The 14,841-nt window shown below is 21.9% G+C and overlaps 3 protein-coding genes across 3 annotated transcripts; all 3 read left to right on the forward strand. All coding sequences in view use genetic code 6, as the record gives it.

Moving 5' to 3' along the window:
• Positions 1-514: 514 nt before the first annotated feature.
• On the forward strand, positions 515-5,706 carry TTHERM_01043120 (hypothetical protein; the record flags this gene model as incomplete). Its single annotated transcript, XM_001030658.2, has 3 exons — positions 515-1,578; positions 1,626-3,401; positions 3,462-5,706. The coding sequence occupies exons 1-3, from the start codon at positions 677-679 to the stop codon at positions 5,704-5,706; spliced, it is 4,923 nt and encodes a 1,640-aa protein (XP_001030658.1). The 5' UTR covers positions 515-676.
• Positions 5,707-8,481: 2,775 nt separating this feature from the next.
• Positions 8,482-9,390, forward strand: TTHERM_01043130 (hypothetical protein; the record flags this gene model as incomplete). Its single annotated transcript, XM_001030659.1, has 1 exon — positions 8,482-9,390. One exon carries the CDS (start codon positions 8,482-8,484, stop codon positions 9,388-9,390), a length of 909 nt encoding a protein of 302 aa, XP_001030659.1.
• A 2,061-nt stretch (positions 9,391-11,451) lies between these two features.
• On the forward strand, positions 11,452-12,366 carry TTHERM_01043140 (hypothetical protein; the record flags this gene model as incomplete). The annotated part of the gene is made up of 1 exon (XM_001030660.1): positions 11,452-12,366. The coding sequence occupies one exon, from the start codon at positions 11,452-11,454 to the stop codon at positions 12,364-12,366; it is 915 nt and encodes a 304-aa protein (XP_001030660.1).
• Between the last annotated feature and the right edge of the window lie 2,475 nt (positions 12,367-14,841).

A 14,841-nucleotide genomic window follows, 5' to 3' on the forward strand; every position in this document is an offset into this window, starting at 1 on the left:
TAAATTCCTTTGGAGGTAAACATTTTATTTATGCTTATCCTCAATTTGCAATTAAAATTAGGATAAAATCATAATGGAGTTTATTAATATAAGTTTTACTTATATTGCTTCTACTTAGCTATTTGAGTTAAAAGCAATTAAATATGCATAATTAATGAAAGAAAGATCACTAACTTTTTTCTGCTTATAAATTTATTAATAAATTTATTATACAACAAGAAGTCAGTAAAAAGTATTGATTGTATTATTTTTATGAAAAATAAATAAATTCTTTTTTCTTATCTAAAATGATAAAGGAAAATAAATTAATAAACTCTTAGAAGTTTTCTTTTATATATAGATTTATTCATTTGTTGAAATAATCAATACATTTATCAAGGAATAAAAAATAATTATAAAATTTTGTATGAATTTTGTTTTTTACTTAATCAAAAACAATAGAGCGACTTTGTATGCTTCTTAACGACTCTTTTTGTTTTTTTGATTAATTATCAGCTATTAATTCCTTAACTTAAACTAAATAAAAAAAGAATAAAACATCAATCAATTCATAATCAAAAGACAGCATAGCAAAATTTATTATTAACTAAATTAAGTTATTGATCTCCATACAAATATATATATAAATAAATAATTATAAAATTTTGATATTTTTTAGCATAGAATAGCTTCAACTATGAATAGAGCAATATCTACATATGAGCAGTAGAACTCTACTCTGAATTAGCATTAGCAAATATAAATAAGTCAATAAGCCTTACCCTAAAATCCTTAGCAATTATAATTAATATAACAGTAATAACCTGGTCCGTAATAGCAATAAATTTATACATTATCTCCTACAAAAAATGTCAGGATAGAATAGCAAAATTCACCTTGCAGAATTGTTAATATTTAGCCTGTATAACATATATAACAAATCCATCCGATTTCTAAAAAATAGTTTTATATCCCTACTTCTATTACCCCAAATAGATAGAGGATTGTTACTTAGTAAGTTTAATCTAACTCCATTAATTCAATTCAAATTTAAAACTCTGCATCTAACTAACCTCAAGTCTAACAACAAAATTAATAAATAAGCTTTTAGCAATAAAATCCTTCATAAATTCAATAAAACACATCTTAAAATATACAAGCATCTTCTAAGCCTATATCTCAAATGCCTGAAAAGCACAGATTGCTATAGTAGAGCCACAAACATAATTTATCTTAAAATTAAAATAGTAACAACAATAATAATACTAATAACAGCAACAACCATAACAATTTAGTAGGAAACGGTCAAATATCAAGTCATTTAAATGCATAAACAAAAGCATAACAAGGTATACAACCATCAAGTGCAAATATAAAAACAACTATTCAGAGAGTAAAGAATAAAAGCGAAATAAATCTCCCATCCGATTTTTCACAAACTCCAATTTAGCATATTTAAACTCCACAACAAATGATAAGCCTTAACAATATGTTTATATAAAATAGCATAACATCTCCACCTACTCAAAATATTTCTGTTAGCTAAAATCTATTTCCAAGCAATATTGATTATGTAGGAACACCAAATAATCAGAACAAGTAAATTTAACATTAGATTTTTTAATTGCTAAAATTTTTTTAAAAAGTGGATAAGTTAGTTTATTTAGTGACAATAATCCAAGCCATAGCGCAAGTTTTCCACATTCAATTTAGAGTACAAGTAATAATTTTAGTGCTCCACAAACTGCTGTGAAATAGCATTACCTTAAAAACCAAAATTAGCAGGAGAGAGAAAATTCCCCTTACAAATATTTGTAAAACTAGCTAAGCACAAACTAGAAATCACCAAATTTGTAAAGTACAAACTAGAAATCACCAAATATGTAAAGCACTAACATCGGGATTAGCACACAAAATTCTGGGTAAATCCCATTTGTTTTTTCAGAAGAGGCTGCTGTTGGATCTATAAATGTAGGTAATTCTTCTTCAGCAAATAGATATGTAAATAAAATCTAGCAAAGCTCTCCAGAAAGATTACCTTAATTTTTCATAAAGCAGAGTTATTAATTAAACAATGGCAGCTATTCTAATGCATATACTCCTAAAGGAAATTCGAGTTCTATTTCTAATATCTCCTAAATTGGAATTCCTTAGTAAACTAAGACAAGCACAGAATTTGCTAGAAGTAGTAGCTGCAATGATGTAAGAAAAAGATCTTATAGAAATCCTCCTTTATATCAAGATAATTAATTCATTGCTAGTAATAATAGAACTCTGAATATTTCTTAAAATGACAGGGCAGATGATAGGAGCTTAGAAAGAACCTAAGGGATCACCCATGATATTAATACTACTTAAAAACCTCATAGTATGGTTAGCTAAAGTGGCTCCTACATAAATTTGCCTAGAACTCCTACTAAAATTAATTAAATTTCTTCTTCTTAAAATTTTCAAATAGGTTTACTTAATAGTAACTCTAAAAAGCTAAGGGAACTTGAAGAGTAGGTGAAAGAGCTTGTTAACGAAAACTCTAAATTAAGTGAATTGCTAGAAGAAAAAGGATACCTGTTACAGCAAATTTAAGATGAATAGCTTGTTCAGAAGCTACTTATTGAAAATAACGAGCTAAAAGAAAAGCTTCGTTAGGCATAAATGGAAAATGATCTCAGTATTCAAAATCGAGTTTTGCATACAGAAAACACTAATTTAAATAAAATTTTATCAGAGAAAGTCAAAGAAATTAGAGAACTAAAAGAAAAGCTTTAGTAAAACTCTTAAAGTCAAGAAAGCTAAAGGAAAGTAGATTAGCTAGAAAGAAATATAAAACTTTTAATTTAGGAAAATGAGCATTTAAGTGATGTTTTAAAGCAGAGGTAGAGTGAAGTGTAAAAGTAGCGAGACGATAATTTGGAAATGTAAAATAAGGTGATCAACTTGTAATCTTATATACAAGAACTCTAGGAATAACAAAGTCGTTAGTAGAGCATCTCAAATGAAAAGTTTAATTCGTTAAAGTCAGAATATGATAAGATTCAAAATAAATTAGCAGAAAAAGAGCATGAGCTCTAACAAAAAGAGTAGAATGCTTAAAAGATCAACAGGGAAGCTGAAGATCAGATAACAAAACTAGTAGATGAGAACGAAAAATTGAATGAAATAATAAGCTAATATATTAACTCTAGTAATACAGACTTACTCAATAGCATGGCTATCAACAAAAATACTAGTAAATTAAATATAGTCAAAGATGATGAGGAAAAACTATAGATGTTTGATTCTCTGTAAAACTGCAATAAAGACTATGAAGAAAAAATAAAAAATTTGATAGCACAAAACAAAAATTTAGAAGAAGTAATTCTAGATTTAGAAAAAGATAAAATAGAATTAGCTGAAAATTTACAATTCATGGAAGATAGGCAAAAGTAAATATTACAAATTTATATTTAACCTTATTTTTTTAATTTTAATAATTTAATACTTAGAGTAATTGAGAAATAAAATGATGACTTGCAAATGGAAATAGAAAAACTCTCCAAATAAGAAACAGCTTGCACTGAAATAGCAGATAAGGTTAAGCTTTTAGAAAGCTAAAACTAGGATCTTCATTTACAAATAGATTAAATGAATTAAGGACTTACATAGAAAAGTGAAGAAAACTAGCTTATTGTTTAATAGAATGAGAACAACAAAAATTACTTTGAATAAATAATTTAAGAAAAGATAGAATAAATTAATAGGTTAAGTCAGCAACTATAAGAATAGTCAAACTTTATCTAAGCCTTGCAATAGCAATAACAAATTCAATAAATTCATGAAAGGGAAGAAGATGAACAAGAAGAGGAAAAAACAAAAAAAGCTGCTAATAAAAAATAGACCTTGCCAAGTTAAAGATACCAAAGAGATGATCAGATTAGTGAAGATGAAGATTAAGAATAAATTCAATAATAAAATCAAGAAAATAATATAAAAAGTGCAGATTCTACCTTTAACCAATTAAATGAAGATAACTATTTTGATAAGGAAAGCGAGTAACTAATAGAGACTCCTTTAGACAGCAACACTTTTGAATTAACTAAATTTTAAAAGGAATTAAAAGAAAAGAATGATATTATCAAGAATTTATGTGAAAACCTAGATTTTTAAAAAGAATAAGTTAGTGAATTAAATGAGAAAGTTTAATAATAAGCTATATTCATTATAGATTTGTAAGAAAAGATCAAGAAATCTTAAAATGAAATTAATCAGCAAGGAGAAAAAATATTAGAGTTACTATCTAACGCTAGTGAAGACCAATCAATAAGCAAAAGTTAAAGAAAATCTAGAGAAATAGCAAGTTAGCAAAATGATCAAGAATTATTATAGCAGTAATTAGAATATAAAGACCACGCTATTCAAGAATACATTCTTGTCATAAGAGAATTAGACGATAAAATTATTAACCTTTAAAAATTACTGAAGGAATTAAAGCCAGATTTGTAACTAGATAACAGCTTTTACATAGAAAGATTGGAAAGCCTAAATTTGTTATCACCTAATATCTCAAACAACCTGAAAGAGAGGAAAATAACTTAAATGGAAGAGAGAATTCTGATCTAAGTCTAGTAGTAAGATAATGATGAAGATAACCATTAAAAACAATAAAATTTGATTAACCCTCAAAAGATCTAGTCTCTAATTGATAGAGAAATATCATAGTTTGATTAAAAGTATAAATAAAAAATGGAAGAATTAGAAAAAGAAATGAGTGTATCTATTAATGAAAGAGATGAAAAAATAGTCTCACTAATTAATGAAAATCAAAAGCTTCTTTAACTAAATGAATAGAGATTGATCGAATTAAAAATACTTAATCAACAAATTGAAATGAGAAAGGAACAAAACATTAGAGACACTAAAACTATAGAGGACTTATAAAAAAAGATTCAAATGATGTTAAGCAAAAATATCCAACAAAACAAGGGTATCCTTAAAAATTCTTAGCATTTCTAATAAAATACATCCGAGCGTAGTCTCATAGATTCTATCAGAGAAGAAGAAAGCGAAGAAAGTTAAGATGTAGATAGCTAAAAAAATTAACAATAGCATGCTAGCTAGTCTCACGAAGCAAAAAGACTTCAGAGAAAATTAGAAGAAAAAAGAAGATAACTCTCAGATGCTAAGTAAGAATTAGAAAACCTCAAAGAGAAACTATTAGACTTTGAAGAGATAGAATTTAGACTAACTTCTGAAAATAGATAACTTTAAGAGGAGGTTCGTCGCTTATCCTAACATAGCGATGAAAATAATAGACTTAATGAGATGCTAAAAACTCGTAAAAATGAATACACTGAGTTAAAAAAGAGATTCGAAGCCTTAAGAGCAGAAAGAGATGAATTAATTTAAAAGCTTAAAGATAGTTAATTTTAAGATGGATCTCCATCTAATTAACTAAATAACTCTAAATCATTTAACGTGAATAGCTTTGAACTATACAAAGAAATAGAGTCTATCAAAAAGGAAAATCATGAACTAAAAAAAATTAATGAATAATGTATAGTTTAAATTAAGAAAAAAGAAAAAGAAATTGACGAAAAGATGGAGGAGCTAGATTAAGTTAAAAATAAATGCAATGAGTTAACTGAGTAAATAAAAACATCTAACTCTGCTCCATAGTCTATTTGTACTATCTAAGGATAAGAAGATTAAAAAGAGCAAATCTAAAAACCACGTTCTGCAAATAATTTATGAAATCAATCTTTCTTTTTTTTAAAAAAAGAAGTAATAAATATGAATAAATTTAATAAAAAAAACTAATAACTTAATTGTACATAATTAATACAAATAATTTATATTTAACTATTAATAAGTAAGTAAGTATATATATAAATTACATGTTTATTGAAATTAAAATATTTTGAAAAGATTTATTAACATCAATTTTTCCAAAATACTAATTAGTAATATAGTAATTTTAATTTTACTATACTCTAAATATATGGTATAAAATCTAATATATTTAAATTAAAAATTTTTTATCAAAAATATTAAATTAAAAAAATACTTAATAAAAAAATTTTTTTTTTCTTTGATTTTCTTCGTTAATTATTTATGTTTCTCTAATAGCATAATTAAATTGTTAAGTATTTAGAAAATATAATTAATAATTAGAGATAATCAAAGTAATATGTTAATTATTTTGCAGAATTAAATATAATTAATGACAATCAAATTTTTGAAAAACAGTTTAAATTTTTATATTTTATTTAAACAACGTATTACTATCTTTTATAGCATCTTTAAATTAAACTTAATTATGCAAGTAATTTTAAATTTATTTTCTAAATAAAAATTAATTTATTGATAGAAATAATTATTAGAAAAACACTAAATATATTAAAATTAAAAAAAAAATTAGCTAAATATTTTTTCAAGCTTTTAAATAAATCTTATTTTAAACTTTTAAAATAAAAATAATTTTTGACAAAAGCTAGATGATTAATCTTGAAGGTACATAAATTAATAGCAAGTTAAACCTATTTTAATAGACCATTCAATAACATTTTTGAAGTAAAAAATTGGCAATAAACTGTTTTTCTACTTACAATTTTTTAAATTAAAACCAGATTTTAACAAATTAATCTTACTCAATATTTGTTAACTATTTTTGATGAAACATAAATATCTAAAAAATTGTAAATAATAGATAAAAAGAGTGATTTTAAAAAATAGATTAAATACTAATTTTTCTTATTTTTTCCAGAAAGTATTCATCAAAAACAAAATATTAATTCTTTTAATGTTTTAATGGAAAAATAAATTAATATTTACAACTTATATTTATTTATTTTTTATCTGATCCAAACAAACTCATCAAAGTTTTGGAGATAAAATTTTTAGTTTGAAATTTATAGCATAAAGTATAATGTAAACAATTATTTTTAAAATCATTTTTTGTCTATGGTCTTTCATAATCTTTTCTGCTTATAAAACAAAATTGTAAACTTTAAAAATATTTCCAATTTCTAATCGTTAACTAAAATTTAAATAAATTATTTGTTAAATTTGATTAATGATTTAATAATAAAATTGAAAGATTGATTAAATTTATCAAATTTAGTTTTCTAAAATAAAAAGAAAAGTCTTTAATTTTATTAAACTGAAAGTTTCACAATAGCATTCAAAAGAGAATTTTATAATCTAAATATCTTTCAAGTTTATAATAATCATACATATCTTTTCATTTATCATAAATGAAATTCTAAAATACAATTTATTTATTTAAAAAGTAAACGATGAATAATAACATTTCTACTATTACTTTGTCTACTCTAAAATTCTTAATATGCCTATTTTTTTATTATTTTTTTTCATCGATGATAATTATTGTCATGATGATTGTTATCACTGTAGCTATTTATTTGTGAATTTTTTTTAATTATAAAAAAATTCTAAACTTCATACTAACTCTTTACATTTTACATGACATATCCTATATTTTTTAATGCTTAAAGATAAAATTTAGCTATTCATCCCATAAAATTTTTAATAATCGCCATTAGACATATTTTTAGCAACGATTAACTTATTTAAAATTTTATATTAAATTAAAATTTTTATTTTTATTTGTTATAAATAAATTTATACTACCAAAATTTGAAAAACAATTTTGAGATGATTTAATTATAAAAAATAATAGTTTTTTCACTTGAAAATATATTTTTGATGGAATCCAATTCAAATATTAATAATATGTTTATAGATTAAAGTTTTATTTTTAATATAAAAACTCAAATATCAAAATGATGTTAGAATTGGTATCATAAAAAATAATTTGCAAAAGTTAAATTAGTAACCTTTGATTGAATCAAGCAATTAATTGAAATAAATTCTGTAATAATTTTCTAACTATTCAAACTAAAAATATTCAAAAGTTGATGTTTTTATTAATTATAAGGAATATAGACCTTTAATAAATTAAATGTGGTCACAAAATCACATTTACATTTTTCATAATAAATGGATATTTTTTAATTAAAAATAATCATTCAAAATAAAAATCTACTTCAACTTTATAAATTATAAAGATAAAAATCTTTTATTTAAGAAATACTGTTAGAATATTAATAGATTTTTTGAATATAAACCATATTCCATTTAAAAATGTATAAATAACCATTAAGAAATATCATTAATCACTTAAGAAAGCTATAAACTTTTTTTAATTGCAATTATTGCAGTCGACTGACTATGTAAATAAATTATAATTTATGTTCGCTTTTTGTGATAAAATAAGTAAATATTAGCCAAACAATTTATGTGGGATGAATTAATTAGATATTTCATAATCAATTAATTCTGATAGATATTTCAAATTCTTGTGTAATTAATATTTGATAGATTTTGATTAGTATTTTAAAAGATAAAATTAAACGTTTTAAACTTTAAAGTCTTTAAAAATTAGCTGGTATCAAATTGTTTCATAATATTATTAAATATAAAAAAAATACAAAGATTAAAAATAAAATGAAATATCAAAATATAGTTTTAGGCATATTACTGATTGCCTCTGTTACTATTGCAGAATCTCTTAATCCTAGTGAAGAATAGGTAAAAATTATTGATGGAGAAGAATTTGTATAAACTCCTTATGGTTTAATGTTGAGAGAATGTGTTCAAAATGTTCCATCAGGTTCTTATGTTTAAGAATCTGAAGATGGATCTGTATTCATCATTAATGATTAAAAAAACTTTTCTAAAAGACTCGAAAGAAATGAGAAATGTGTAAAAAACAATCCTGCAAGAAAATTAAAAGATTCAGTAAAATAATTTGATGGTTGGCTAGACTATGGTGATTGGTATGTTCCTGAAAATACTAAATTAAGCAAATTTGAGTCATTTTATTCTGTACCTAATACTCCTATTGGTAAGAATGACTAGTATCTATTCTATTTTATTGCAGCATAAAATAATGATAATAGTGGTTCAGGTCACTCAGTTATTCAGCCTGTTTTGAGTTATACATTAGAAGGGTGGTATTTTTAATCATGGAATTGCTGTCCAAGCGGATAGGCTATTAATGCTCCTGCTGTTAAAAATATTACTCCTCATGATTAAGTTTATGGTTCAATTGAAGTAAAAAACTCCTAAATTACTATCATTTCTTAAAATAAATTTGGAGAATAATCATTACTTACTGTTGATTCTAATGGAAGAAATTTTGATTGGATAGCTGCTACTTTGGAAACATATCATGTAATTGAATGTAATGACTATCCTTTTGGAAAAATGACTTATTCATAAATGAATGTTACCCTTTCTGATGGAACTTAAGCTGTACCATAATGGGACACTACTGGATTTACAGAGTGTGCTGGAAATACCAAAATTATTGATCCAAAGACAATTACTATTTAGCATAACTTTCGTGACTGAAGTCCATAAATTAATTATTGAGAAAGCTTTCAAATTTATCATAAAAATAAAAGATATAAATTTTGCATTTTTATATTTTTTTGTGAAGAAATTATTTGAATTTGATAAATTAAAAAAATTTATGATAAATATACTGTAAATGCTCATTAATTAAGGCATATTTTAATTATGGCATTTTTTTCTTAAATTTTTTTTTAGGCACTTTTTTTTGGGTAAAAAGAGGGAATGCTTAATTAATGAGCATTTACAGTATTTGGTATTTAAATGTTAAAAAATATTAATTTGTTGACAATTAAATAGTCCCTAATCAGTTTTTTTAATAAATATTTTATAAATAAAGTGTCTATTTATTCATTTATTTAGCAAAAATATTGTAATAATTTTAGTTGAATTAGGTTATAAAAACATTTTACTAATTTTCAAAATAAATAGAATTGTTTATTTATTGATAGAAAAAAATATTTAAAGTTAAATTAATAAAATAAACTAAGCAAATTACAAAACGATTAAATACTTATTTCTTCAAGATGAAAAATAAATTTTATATTAAATTTTAAAAGCATAAATGTTTATTTAAAAAAGCAAGATCTTTCATATTTTCATTAAATTACATAGATTAATTTGATGTTTAAATTTTTACAATCGATTATTAAACATTTTTTCAAAAGTGAAATTGGGAATATACCTTTTTTCTACTTATAATTTTTTCAATTAAAATCAGATTTTAACAATTTCTCTTCTTACCCATAATTTTTTAACTCATTAAAAAAAACATAAATAAATAAATAATACAAAAATTTATCTAGAATGATAGATCAAATACTTATTTTTCCTATTTTCAAAAATTATTAAAAATATTAAATCTTTTAATAGATAAATAAATAAAATTCGCTTTTCTTTAATAAATTTATTGAGCTAAAATAAATTTTCTATAGATATTTTTTTCAATTAAAATACTTGCTTTGCTTAGAATTTCTACTGCTAAAAGCAATATTTTAATATGTAAAATAAAGTGTTTAGGTAAAATAAATATATTAAAAAATTATTTTTTGTTTTAGTTTTTAATATTTTCTTTATTTATTGCTAAAATAAAGTTAGGAACATTGAAAAAAGTAATATCTAATCAATAACTAATGTTACAAAAGATTTATTTAATTGGATTTTAACAGATCGATTAATAAATCTAAATTTTTAATATATTTATCTAACTTAGACTTTTTTAAAATAAAGAAAAGTCTTTAATTTTAAATGTTTAATTAAATGAAAAGTTTCAAAGTATGATCGAAAAGAGAATTTTATAATGAATCATATCATAAAAAATTTTTTTACTTTATTTTCACAATTTTCATAAAATATGCTATATTTTATATGCTTAAAGGTAATTCTTTATCTAAATCCCATATAATTTTTATCAATCATGTTTAGATATATATTTAACCACAATTAACTAATTTTGATGATTTTAAAAACTCTAAATTTTTATTTTTTGCTTTATTTTAAACTAATTTTGATGATTAAATAATTAGAAAACAATTTTGAGATTATTCACTTTAAAATAATATTACTTCTTTCTTTCTAAAATACGTTTTTGATGACGCTTAATTCAAAAATTTGCAAAATAATTTTTTATTTAAAATTTTATTTTGCTTTAAAAAAGATATTAACATTTCAAAATATATTAAAGTTGAAAAAGATTTTGTAAAAGTAATCTTAGATCAAATTAAATTTAATCTAGAAATTAATTAAAACAATTTGTAGTCATTATTTAGATTCTAATTATTCAAATAAAAATATATTCATATATTGATATCTTTATTAAATATTAGTAATGTAGACTTTAAACTAATAAAGCATTGTCACAAAATTGTATTAATATTTTTTTTAACTTTTACCATATATTCTGACAGATATTTCAAATATTTGTGTAATTAATGTTTGATAGTTTTTGATTAGTATTTCATAATACAAACCTTAGCTTGATAAAAATTTTACTCTTTAAAAGCTAGCTGGTATTCAATAGTTTTATATTATTTTTAAATAAAAAAAAACATTTATAATAAAATGAGATAAATTTGCTATAAAAACTTATTATTTGGCCTTTTGCTGATTGCTTCAATTGTTACTGCAGAATCTTTATTTCCTCATGAAGAATAAATAAAAATTATAGATGGAGAAGAATACGTGTAAACTCCTTATGGTTTGATGTTGAGAGAATGTGTTCAAAATGTTCCATCAGGTTCTTATGTTTAAGAATCTGAAGATGGATCGGTATTCATCACAAATGATTAAAAAAATTTTTCTTAAAGACTTGAAAGAAATGAGAAATGTTTACAAAAAAATCCTGTAAAAAAATTAAAAGATTCAGTAAAAATTGATGATTGGCTAGATTATGGTGATTGGTATCTTCCTGAAAATACTAAATTAAGTAAATTTGAGTCATTCTATTTTGTGCCTAATACTCCAATCAATAAGAATGATTAATATATATACTATTTTATCGGAGGTTAGAATAACGATAATAGTGGCTCAGGTCTGTCAGTTATTTAGCCTGTTTTGAGTTACACATTAGATGGGTGGTATTTTTAATCATGGAACTGCTGCCCTAGTGGATAAGCTATTAACACTCCAGCTGTTAAAAATATTTCTCCTCATGACTAAGTTTATGGTTCAGTTGAAGTAAAAAACTCCTAAGTAACTATCATCTCTTAAAATAAATTTGGAGAATAATCATTACTTACTGTTGATTCTAATGGAAGAAATTTTAATTGGGTAACTGCTGCTTTGGAAGTTTACAATACAACTAAATGTAATGATTATCCTACTGGAAATATGACTTATTCGTAAATGAATATCACTCTTTCTGATGGAACTTAAGCTGTGCCATAATGGAACAAAACTGCAAATACAGAATGTGCTGGGTAAACCAAAATTATTGATTCAAAGACTATAACTATTTCACACAACATTAGCGATTGAAATCCTTATAAATTTTCTAAATTAATTATAGAAAAAGTTTATATATATCGTATAAAGAAAATATTTAAATTTAGCATTTTTATATTTTTTAATAAAGAAAATTTGGAAATTTTAAAGAAATTTTTTGAGAAATTAATTTGAATAAAAGTTTAATAATATAAGCTGATTGATCATTATTTAATTCCTAAAAAACATACAATATGCAGTAAAGGTTCATACATAAGGCCTTTTTTTAAAAATAATTTAATATGGTTTAATTAAGGCAAGATTTTTCATGATATAAAATCCCATATTTCTATAATTCATCAATATTAAATACAATTTTCAGATTTAATCAAAAATTGATGATATTTTTCCTGCGTATTAAATTTTATTTACTTGATTATGGATTATATTTAGAAAAAGTATTCAATTATTCTTTAGATTCCAAAGTTTAAATTTTTGGACAACCTGAATTGTTTGAATTGAGGTTTTAATTCTTCTTTATTCTTCTATGCTTACCAGAAATGATTTTTTTTTTCTTACTCAAGTTGATTTCATTATAGTTTAAAATTTATTTTATACTTTTATAAGGGATGTTTGATAATTTAAAACCAATAATTATTCCATGAGTTAATTAATCTATCTATCTATCTATCTATCTATCTATCTATCTTTTCAATTATAATTTAAGATTTGAATGGTTTTATTAAATATTAATTAGATCTGTTAGAAATATAAATGCTATTTTATAAAGATTTAACTGTTATTATATTTAAAAAAGTAAATATTTCAAAAATTAATTCATTTTTTATGTTTTTTTTATTTTTAAAATATTATTGAAATTTAAAGGTTCTCCAATATCTATATGTATTATAGTAATTTAAATAGCTATTTTTATATTATAAAACTCAAATCATTGAGATTCTAAAAATATAGGTGTGAAAACTTATTTATTTTTTTAAAAGAAAATATGATTACATCATATACATAAAAAAATTTGTATAGAATAACTCAAGATTTAAAAAACTCTTAAATTTTATCAAATTTTCATAAAATAAAAACTGTATTAAATTTACTTATATCTTTCATATTTTTATTAGGATAATTAAATAAACTGTATTTTATTATATATCATTTAATCTTTTTTGAAATATATAATTGAGAATATACTATTTTTTTACAAATAACTTTTAATTAAAACCAAATTTTAACAGACTAATTTTACTCACAATTATGAAATATTAATAAATAGTAGCAAAGATTATTAGTAAAATTAATTTATAAAATAAAAAAATTCTAATTTTTCCTATTTTTGTAAAAAGTATGTTTTTAAAAATAAAAAACTAATTAAAAAATGTTTACTTCTTATTTTTATTAATTTATCAAGCTCTAAATATAATTTTTCATTGTTTTTTAATTCAATTAAAATAATTGATTTAATTTATCTTATTTAGAACTTGGTAAAAAAAAGAAAAGCATAAAATTTAATTTGAAATACTTAAAAACTTTCAAATTATGAATGAATAGAGAATTTTATTATCTAAATATCTTTTAGGTTTAAAATAGTCAAAAATATCTTCATTTTATTATTAACAATAATTTTAAATCCATTTTATTTACTCGACCAAGAAATGATGGTTGAATCTTAGTATGCAATTATTTTTATTTTCATTCTAATAATAGATAAATAAGTATTTAGTTATTTGTATTTTTTCCCTTTCTTTCCTTTTCTTTGTTTATAATTAGTTTTTCTTCATCTATGGTGAGTAAGTAGTAATTTGTAAAAATTTAAATTAAAGATCTTTCATCAATATAAATATAATCAAGCAATTAAAGAAATATATTGTAGCAATTATTTAGATTCTAATTATTCAAATCACTAATTTTCATATAATGATATTATTATTAAATTAATTATGAAGAATGTGTAAACTAATTAGATGTTGTCACATAATAGTATTTATAGTTTTCATGGTAAATAAATGGTTAAAAATAAAAAATTCTATACTTGATAACAGATTATGAAAATCTACTTCAACCTTATAAATTACTATGATAAAAATTTTTCATTAAAAGAAAATCTTTAAAGCATCATAATATTTTTCTTAATAATCAGTATTTTGTTTCTAACTGAACAAATAGCCAATAAAGGAATATCTTGAATCATTTACATTTAATACATTATTTTGTATTGAAATTATTGTAGGAGACTGATTATATTAATTAAATTAAAATTTATGATCACTTTTTGATATTTAATAAGTAAGTATTAGCCTTACATTTTATTTTGGATGAACTAATTTCTAATTAAAAATCAAATTTTTTGTCTATTAATTCTGATAGATATTTTCAAATATTGGTGTAATTAATATTTGATAAATTTTGATTAGTATTTTAAAATATAAGCTTGAACTTAATGACTTTAAAAGCTGCTAGTCTTAATTAAGTTGATTATATTTTTATATAATAAAAAATACAAAGATTTAAAATAAT

Source organism: Tetrahymena thermophila (genome assembly GCF_000189635.1).
Source record: "Tetrahymena thermophila SB210 genomic scaffold scf_8254429, whole genome shotgun sequence".
Lineage (NCBI taxonomy): Eukaryota > Ciliophora > Oligohymenophorea > Hymenostomatida > Tetrahymenidae > Tetrahymena > Tetrahymena thermophila.